The 10,509-nt window shown below is 38.9% G+C and overlaps 1 protein-coding gene across 5 annotated transcripts in view; it reads right to left on the bottom strand.

The window, feature by feature from the left end:
• COBLL1 (cordon-bleu WH2 repeat protein like 1) overlaps positions 1-10,509 on the bottom strand; it is a 167,905-nt gene that overhangs the window by 2,631 nt on the left and 154,765 nt on the right. For 3 of the 5 annotated variants that reach the window (XM_059878197.1, XM_059878200.1, XM_059878201.1), the window contains one exon: positions 8,050-9,999. In XM_059878197.1, the coding sequence (XP_059734180.1) occupies positions 8,144-9,999 (1,856 nt within the window). In that variant the 3' untranslated portion in view covers positions 8,050-8,143. Of the gene's footprint in view, positions 1-3,590; positions 3,768-8,037; positions 10,000-10,509 lie in introns of those variants that run through there. The other 2 variants (XM_059878204.1, XM_059878199.1) reach the window with 2 other exon arrangements.

The raw sequence follows: 10,509 nt of genomic DNA, 5'->3' as shown, positions 1-10,509 counted from the left end.
CTCCCCCGTCCCTGGGACTCTCCGGGCAAGAACACTGGAGTGGGTTGCCATTTCCTTCTCCAATGCATGAAAGTGAAAAAGTCGCTCAGTCGTGTCTGACTCTTAGCGACCCATGGACTGCAGCCCACCAAGCTCCTTCATCCATGGGATTTTCCAGGCAAGAGTACTGGAGTGGGGTGCCATTGCCTAAATATCTACAAATAAAGATGCTCATTGTAACATCATTTATAGGGTAAAAAACTAGAATCCAGTTAAATGTCTACCAATAAGGAGCAAATAAGCTATGGTTCTTTCACACAAATTCTGTGTAGTCTTTTTTTTTGGCTGCGCTGTACAGCTTCTGGGAGTAGGAAATGGCAACCCATTCTTGTATTCTTGCATGGGAAATCCCATGGACAGAGGAGTCTGGCAGGCTACAGTTCATAGGGTCACAAAGAATCCAACACGACTGAGCAACTAAGCACAAAACACATATGTATGTCTTAACTTCAAACGCATTTTATAAAATACTGTGCTGGATGTAGTAATGCTTTATATGAAGACAAGACAAATCACCATGATTATATGCAGGTTGAGATGGGGGTAAGGTACAGGAAAAAGCCTTCAGAAACATGAAAATTCATGACTACCTTTACACTAGAGCTATCAACTAGATAATTGTTCTAATGTGAACCAAGTATATAATGAAGGTTAATTGCTCAAGTATGAACAAGAGCCATAAGGCAGGTTGGTACCTGGAGTTAAAATGAACATTTGGGTGCCACAATACAGGCAGACACAGAGCCAACTTTCTGATGAACAGTCTAAACCCACTGTCAAAATCACTGGAGACTTTGTTTGGCATTATAACTGTTGTTCTATAAAAGAAACGTTAGAATTTAAAACAAACCAAGAGACATGTTCAGAACAGCACAGAAATATGGGACTTAAGCACAAGAGAGAAATTAGCGTAAGAAAGGAAAAAAGCGTAAGAAATTAGAGCCTTGTGTCTGTTTCTACCACCTTCTGCAATTTTTTGAAATATAATACATGTACAGAGACGTGCATTGAACAGCGCAATGAAAACAGACATAGAGGTAGCCCACCACCCAGGTCAAGAGAAAGAATACCTCCAGCTCCCTCCTGATCCTGTCTTTATTTAAAATTTTGACTTTATCATGGATTTTTGCATTAATTTTTATATTTAAAAATATTGCATTAAGATATATTTATTCTGATTACTAATTTTTTTGGTTCCCTCTTAAACTGTGTTCCAGTCTTGCTCCAATAAACCTCTAACAACCCTTTTTCTTCCCCTCTGGAAGTAACCCTATTGTGACTTATGTAATTATTTCCCAACTTTTAGGAATAATTGCCACCTATACATGTATCACTATATAATTTAGTTTTGCATGCCGTCAACTTTACACATACTGTTTATTTATGTCTCTATCTACATTGTTGTCTTTAGTATATCTTATCTAATTTATTGCCATTTGATAGTCCATGCTTTAAATATACCACTATTTATTCTACCATTTTTGGATATTAAGGTTATATGTATTTGGAGCTATTACAAACAATATTCTTGAGTCTTGGCACATTGAAACACATTTTTAGCATATATAACTAGAAGTGAAGATGTTAATCATCGCATATAGATATGATAAACTCCACTAGACCCCGTGTCTTTTAGAGGAAGAAAAAGGATTATGTAAGGGATTTTCATTAAACAGAATTTAGGAGCTGGCACTATAGAGAGTCAGAGCTATCAATAACCTCCTACTGAAAGAGATAAAATTTAGATTCAATAGAACCTAAAGTAATGAGTAATAAATAGGATACAATTATAGGATCATCATTTAGGGCCTGCTTTCTGTGTTGATTCACATCCAGCTCGTTCTGGAAGCAATGAGAGCTTTATCTGTGAGGAGACTGCCAAATCAGGGCCCATAACACACCAAGTATACAGCTGCCTGCCTGTATGATTCTGTTGGCCTAAAAGGTATTTCCAACTTAATGCACTATTTTCTGCAATTAGTTCATTGAAACTGATTATTAATAATACATCCACTGACTTAATACAAAGATACTGCAGTTATTTTCTATTCTGCTGTGAGCGTGAGGAACCGCTGTTCTCGATCCCTGGCTCTGAACACCCAGAAGGCAGAGGCTTCATTTGACTCAGTTTTGTATCCTCAGTATCTAGTACAGTGTTTGGTATTTTTCTGTTTTTAAAAAATGCTTATCAAATTTACTGAATTGAGAAGTTTGAAACTCTATCCTTAATTTATAAGATTAGAAACAGAATTAGAAATAGAATTATTTTCATGAATGAGAATGTGCAATTTATTTACAGGAACATATTTCCCCCCAAAAGTATAAATGTCATGACCTGTGAAATACCAATTTCAATATTCCTTTTTCGCTGCTGTTGTTTGCTGCCTGGGACTAAACTCAAATTCTACAAATAATCTACGAAATTCAGACCTACCCCCCTGAATTATTCCTTTGTGTTTCCTCCACTCCTAACAGCACACAATATTTTGCCTTTTCACCATATGTGCCCAGATGGGAATGCTAAGTCCTCTGGGCAAATGGCCGTCACTCAGGGCTCCACTGAAACCCACTAGGAAGCTGACTGACCCTCACGAAATGCCTTCCCCTTTTTCTATCTTTGCAGCATTCCTGTTCCTTCACAAATTTCATTTTTGTTGAGTTCAGTGATTTGCTCAACAAGTCTCTTACTTTTCTCTAAATAGCTTCTAAAATGATTAGAAAAGCAATTCACAAAATGAAATGCCTAGGGAGTCAGTGAAATAATGAGTACTTTTCTTGTCTTGGTGTTGAGGAACTTGCAACCAAGATGACTAAGGCGAACAAGAAAGACATTTAGGGGAGACTGCAGCCTCTGGGAAGTCCAAGTCATGATGCCAGGCTTAAGGCTTCACTACATCCTGTTTCAGAGGATAAGGGTGAGAGAGGAAACTTATCTGTAATAACTCCCTGTGATGCTTTCTGGGGTTTACCCGAGAACAGAGTGCGTCACCTTGCTCTGTCACATATCAGTAGAAGCTAGACTCTGGCAGTGCATTATTAAAACTTGAATTTCTGCATTAAGTCTCATCTAAATTCCCTACATTTTTTTAGTTTAGCCTATAAAACTCCTCCCCGCTTAACCAGCCAATCAGTACGGTAGTAACTGATTACTATAGGAGCCAGGACTGAAAACGCAGGCTCTTACAATATCGCAGCTTTTCTGGAATAAAGGAGGGACTTTCTTTCTAAAAGACTCTTTCTTGCTGTGCTAACACAGTTTCTTAAAATAAGAGTCTGGGGCACTTTCTATATATAGTTATATAATAATGAGCAAAACTTGCTTTCTGCACCTGGCTCATGTTTTGGAAAACAGACCTGACGTAGTTTTAAGGATGTGTAACACTGAGAGAGTCCAGAGCTTATACTTCAAAAATGACCCTTAACTTATAAAAGGGGAACTTCTGGCATCTTCCCTATTCAGATTTAAAAGCCAGAAAACAATTTCCCCTAAGTATTAGTTTGACAGTGTTGAAAATAAACCCGATGTCACCCATCTGATAAAGAAAACTTACCCTTTTCAATTTGGCAGCAGCCTCTCCAGAACGAATTGCAGTCAGCAAACTCTGTCGGATCTGTTCTGGGTCAGAGCTTTGGAATGTCGAAGAACTTTGTCTCTTAAGGGTGAACGACGGGCAGTCAGTTGGAGATGGTATTTGAGGATTCTGTTCATTATGTGCAGAATTATTTTCCTATAAAAATAAATGTGAAAGTTATATGAATACCAGGTGAAGAATGGACCAGTGTTCAAAACACTTTCATCATCAATAGCTCTTTAAGAACCCCCATTTGCTACACTGGTGCTTTACACTATTTCCTTATCCTCTGAGTTATCTCTGATGTCAGGCTCAGCTGGAAGATAAGGGCCTTACTTTCCCTCATTTTGAACTCAGGAGGCTAAGGAAGAAAAGTGATATGTCTCTTTGTTTCACAGTGCCGTGGTAATTTTACTGTCCTTGAGTAAATGAAATAATGCTGATTTCTCCAATAGAGTCAGTTAGAAGAGACAAAGTAATAATAAAAATCCAGACTTAAAAAAACAAAAACAAACTCATTTTCATAGCTCCAATATATTAGTATTATGAAATTATTTTTGATGGTACAAATGGACAAATATTGGCAATTTCATACTGGTTGAACCTAGTGCATCTTCTAATAAAGGAGTATTAATGACTATGTAACAGCTTATTTTGTCTTTCTAGAAGTCACTGGGACGAAGTGATGCCCATGTTTTATTTTTCCCATGAGACTGAAAATAAATATTAGAAATTTAAGAATCAAAATTTTAATTAAACTTCTTAGAAAGGAATATTTAGTAACTGATTTCATTGGCAACTATATTCAAACAATCTTAAAAATGTCTTTTTCAAACTGCCAAATAAATATCTTTATAAAAGATGAGTTAAACAGAATTCAGGCAATAGCTCAAAAACTGTTATTATCTAAATCAAGCTTCTGTTGTTTAGAAGTGGTATTCCATTCTAAGAAAAAAACACAGGCTTTGCTCCCAAGTAAAGAATTAATCTCTAGATCATATATCTCTTCCTGATATATCAAAGTAATAAACAAAAATGCAAACTATAAAAGAATATTTTTCAAGGTAAATATTGCTTTAAATTATGGAAAAATCTTTACTTGTCAACATGGTTAATGTTCTGTTACTCTGGGAGTGTTTGAAAAAATAGCGTAAGATACTTCTGGAACTGTCATACAAATATGAAAGTATTCTTTAAACACTATCATAAAAAGTACACAATGTATTTTTTTAATTGCATGGGGATTATCATAATTCATACTGTGAATTGCATCCTCTAACTATACTACTTGAATCTAGCAAATTATATCATTTAGTTGATCCAACATGAAGTCAACAAATTCTCCTTTTTGTACATCACTAAGGTCAGATATGCAGATAACACCACCCTTATGGCAGAAAGTGAAGAGGAACTAAAAAGCCTCTTGGTGAAAGTGAAAGTGGAGAGTAAAAAAGTTGGCTTAAAGCTCAACATTCAGAAAACGAAGATCATGGCATCCGGTCCCATCACTTCATGGGAAATAGATGGGGAAACAGTGGAAACAGTGTCAGACTTTATTTTTTTTAGGCTCCAAAATCACTGCAGATGGTGATTGCAACCATGAAATTAAAAGACGCTTACCCCTTGGAAGGAAACTTATGACCAACCTAGATAGCATATTAAAAAGTAGAGAGATTACTTTGCCAACAAAGGTCCGTCTAGTCAAGGCTATGGTTTTTCCAGTGGTCATGTATGGATGTGAGAGTTGGACTGTAAAGAAAGCTGAGCGCCGAACAATTGATGCTTTTGAACTGTGGTGTTGGAGAAGACTCTTGAGAGTCCCTTGGACTGCAAGGAGATCCAACCAGTCCATTCTAAAGGAGATCAGCTCCTGGGATGTTCTTTGGAAGGAATGATGCTAAAGCTGAAACTCCAGTACTTTGGCCACCTCATGTGAAGAGCTCACTCATTGAAAAAGACTCTGATGCTGGGAGGGATTGGGGGCAGGAGGAAAAGGGGACAACAGAGGATGAGATGGCTGGATGGCATCACCGACTTGACGGATATGAGTTTGAGTGAACTCTGGGAGTTGGTGATGGACAGGGAGGCCTGGCGTGCTGCAGTTCATGGAGTCACAGAGAGTCGGACACGACTGAGCGACTGAACTGAACTGAACTGAAGGTTAGATGGTGGTTAATTGATATTTTGGTGAACATGTAACTGGAAAGTTGACACTGAATTAACAAAATGGGAAACAGTATTTTTCACAGAGCTAGAACAAATAATTTCACAATTTGTATGGAAATACAAAAAACCTCGAATAGCCAAAGCAGTCTTGAGAAAGAAGAATGGAACTGGAGGAATCAACCTGCCTGACTTCAGGCTCTACTACAAAACCACAGTCATCAAGACAGTATGGTACTGGCACAAAGACAGGAATATAGATCAATGGAACAAAATAGAAAGCCCAGAGATAAATCCATGCACCTATGAACACCTTATCTTTGACAAAGGAGGCAAGAATATACAATGGATTAAAGACAATCTCTTTAACAAGTGATGCTAGAAAAACTGGTCAACCACTTGTAAAAGAATGAAACTAGAACACTTTATAACACTATACACAAAAATAAACTCAAAATAGATTAAAGATCTAAAGGTAAGACCAGAAACTATAAAACTCCTAGAGGAGAACATAGGCAAAACACTCTCCGACATAAATTACAGCAGGATCCTCTATGACCCACCTCCCAGAATATTGGAAATAAAAGCAAAAATAAACAAATGGGACCTAATTAAAAGCTTCTGCACAACAAAGGAAACTATAAGCAAGGTGAAAAGACAGCCTTCAGAATGGGAGAAAATAATAGCAAATGAAACAACTGACAAAGTATTAATCTCAAAAATATACAAGCAACTCCTGCAGCTCAATTCCAGAAAAATAAATGACCCAATCAAAAAATGGGCCAACAGACATTTCTCCAAAGAAGACATACAGATGGCTAACAAACACATGAAAAGATGCTCAACATCACTCATTATCAGAGAAATGCAAATCAAAACCACAATGAGGTACTATTTCACGCCAGTCAGAATGGTTGCTATCCAAAAGTCTACAAGCAATACATGCTGGAGAGGGTGGTGGAGAAAAGGGAACCCTCTTACACTGTTGGTGGGAATGCAAACTAGTACAGCCACTATGGAGAACAGTGTGGAGATTCCTTAAAAAACTGGAAATAGAACTGCCATACGACCCAGCAATCCCACTGCTGGGCATACACACCAAGGAAACCAGAATTGCAAGAGACACATGTACCCCAATGTTCATCGCAGCACTGTTTATAATAGCCAGGACATGGAAGCAACCTAGATGTCTATCAGCAGATGAATGGGTAAGAAAGCTGTGGTACATATACACAATGGAATATTACTCAGCCATTAAAAAGAATACATCTGAATCAGTTCTAATGAGGTTGATGAAACTGGAGCCTATTATACAGAGTGAAGTAAGCCAGAAAGAAAAACAGCAATACAGTATACTAATGCATATATATGGAATTTAGAAAGATGGTAAAGATAACCCTGTATGCAAGACAGCAAAAGAGACACAGATGTATAGAACAGAACAGTCTTTTGGACTCTGTGGGAGAGGGTGGGATGATTTGGGAGAATGGCATTGAAACATGTATAATATCATATATGAAATGAATCACCAGTCCAGGTTCAATGCAGGATACAGGATGCTTGGGGCTGGTGCACTGAGATGACCCAGAGGGATGGTACGGGGAGGGAAGTGGGAGGGGGATTCAGGATGGGGAACACATGTACACCCTTGGCGGATTCATGTTGATGTATGGCAAAACCAATACAATATTGTAAAGTAATTCGCCTCCAATTAAAATAAATAAATTTATATTAAAAAAAGAAAATTACATATTTAAACTCTGATTTTAATTTAAATTATATATAACAATATTTGGTAAGCTCAGGTTGAGTGTATATGACAGTGCAGAGCTATGTTGTTTATTTTATCTAGTCTTTGATGCTGCTTATGTTTTTATATAATTAAAACAATTTATTTTGCTATTATGGAGAATTGGAGAAGAAAATAAAGTAAACCAGAACATCCAGGAAAGTTTTCAACAAACTGAGATAAGCAAAACACAGAAAACTAGTCAGAACTATAGTACAGTATACAAATGTATGAGCAAAGAAACTTTAAATATTTGCTACTGAGGTGATTATATAATGACCTTATAGTAATATTTGATTAAATTATATGAATTATAATGACTGAGAGTAAATAATCAGATTCTATGTATTACTACTCGTTTTTTTCCCCTACAGCATCTTGATTGCAGATTATGAATTAAGTAACACACGCTTGTTAAACCCATTTAAGTCATGTTGTATAAGAATCCCCCATTTTATAAAAGATTACATTTACCTTATCACTCACACCTAGTTGTGGCATGTTCCCAAAAGTACTGACAGAAGGAATCTTCCCTTTGTCTGCATCAGTTGGAGTTCTGGCAGAGGCACCCTTGACCTCCTCACTGCATGACTCTGTAGGGCTTTTGCTGAAAGACTGTGACCGTTTCACCACAGCGAGGGCAAACGGTGAAGGAGCAGAGCTGGAGTATGGTCGTGGGGCACCAAAAGTTTTCAGAGTTTTCAGATTCAGTGTTGCTAACTGACTCTTGGGCAGAGGAACAGGTTTGGAGGCCACGGGAGGAGGGGGAAGGGAGGCGGCCACGGGAGGAGGGGGAAGGGAGGCAGCCACGGGAGGAGAGGGAAGGGGCGAGGCCACGGGAGGAGGGGGAAGGGAGGCGGCCACGGGAGGAGGGGGAAGGGGCGAGGCCACGGGGGGAGGGGGAAGGGGGAAGGCCACGGGAGGAGGGGGAAGGGGCGAGGCCACGGGAGGAGGGGGAAGGGAGGCGGCCACGGGGGGAGGGGAAGGGGGAAGGCCACGGGAGGAGGGGGAAGGGGCGAGGCCATGGGGGAGGGGTAAGGGGAGAGGCCACGGGGGGAGGGGGAAGGGGGAAGGCCACAGCGGGAGGGGAAAGGGGCGAGGCCACGGGAGGAGGGGGAGGTGGAGGCGGCGGCGGAGAGGCCACAGGAGAAGAAGAGGTTTCAGTAGGCTTCTGATTGCTGTCATCATCAGTGTTTTGAACGTGTGGCTGTGGAAGAGATTGAATAGTTTTACTTAAGGGAGAAAGAGCTGGCTCTGGAGGAGGTATTGTATCTCTTTCCACCTCTTTCTTTAATTCCTTTGGAGTAGGATTAGAGGCAGCTTGAACACTCTTGGCGGCTGCAGATGACACATAGTGATCTGAAACTCTTTTTTGCATCTGCAAGAAAAAAGCACTTGGTTTGGAGTGGGGATTAGAAACCCGTGATTTAAATTTTGACTCCAAAATATTGTTTATATCTTCCAATTTTGGCGCAAAAGGAGCTGTGCCAGTGTCACTCGTCATTCTGGGAGGTTTCAGAGGATTCACCATTCTGCTGCGGGTAAAGCGCTCGTCACTTTGCATCTGATGCTCTGTTCTCAGGGTAGGCTTTGATTTCAGGTCTGCTTGTGACTCCTTTGGGCTTTCAGAAATGACGAGATCTTCTGCTTGGATTGTAGTTTCTTTCACATTCTCATAAGTGTCCTTTTTCCCTAAAGTATGTATCTCCTGATCATTTTTATACCCTATGGTTTCCGATTCCCAATCTTTTGATATTTCTAGGGAGCGAGGAGGCACTATTTTATAAGTAGTCATCCCAATTTTGGGTATGTACTCTCTTGTAATTTCATTTGAAGGTTTTGGCTTGGGATTATAATCTTGTCTGTAAAATGGATAATTCTTTACATAAGAAGCTGTTGGATTTTTATCAGTTCCGTCTACAGTAGGCAAAAGATTGTCATTACCATGTGCACAAGTTGGATCTTTTAGGGCGAGTTGCTCTTCTGTATATACAACAAGGGGGCCCTTACTCCTGAATTTTCCTGAGATATCTATAGAATCTTGTGGGCTTAAAGATAAGTGTTGAGTTGATTTGTTGTTACTTGAAGTTTGCACACTTTCATCAACTTTGACGTCAGACAAATTATGATCTTGCTGATCCCCATCAAAACTGCCACAGGAGGGGATTGTCTGAATTGCTGCATCTTGCATTTTTGTCTTTTCTGCACTGGGTTGAATCAGGTTTGGATCTGGTGCTGATGAAACAGCAAGATGATTTTCTTTGTAACGTCCAGCAGTATCAGTTTTATATGCCTGATAATTTGATAGTCTGTCAACTTCTATGTCCACGTTGTTATTTTTGGCAACACCTGCTACATTGATTTCTGTTCTCCTCACTCCATTTTTCATATTATTTTCTGTGTTTGTTGGAATGACAATTATTTCATGTTGATCTGCTGAGAGAAAAAATATAAAGTATATGAAAAAAATAGAAAAGTGCAAGTTTGCAGTACCCACCCTCCCCCAAAGTGAACAGGTTGGTTTGAATTCTACAGATAAATATTCAGCACACCAATTATACAGTAATTATACAGGTAATGGCATACAGAGAAAGTGGCATGGACTTTGGGATCATAGAGACCTGAGTCAGGAATCCAGCTTGACTAATTACAATCTGTATGGACCACATCATTTTACTCACCCCGTTTGAGCCTCAGATGTCAAAAACAAAACTATGTATTATATATCACTTATGTAACAGTAACATGCTTATTAGGATACCATATTGCCCAAAACAAGTACTCATAGAAGATAGCTATGATTTTAAGATGATATTTCAGTCTTTGTTAAGAATGACAAAATGATACTGACAGATTTTAAAAAATGTTTTTGTTCTGTTTTTTTACATTTTGATTCTGTCTTTTCTATAATCCGTAGTATACTTATATTTCATTTAGCATTTGTTA

This window comes from Bos taurus, chromosome 2 (genome assembly GCF_002263795.3).
Source record: "Bos taurus isolate L1 Dominette 01449 registration number 42190680 breed Hereford chromosome 2, ARS-UCD2.0, whole genome shotgun sequence".
Lineage (NCBI taxonomy): Eukaryota > Metazoa > Chordata > Mammalia > Artiodactyla > Bovidae > Bos > Bos taurus.
Note: the sequence above shows the minus strand (reverse complement) of the source record. Positions and strands in the feature narration are given on the sequence as shown.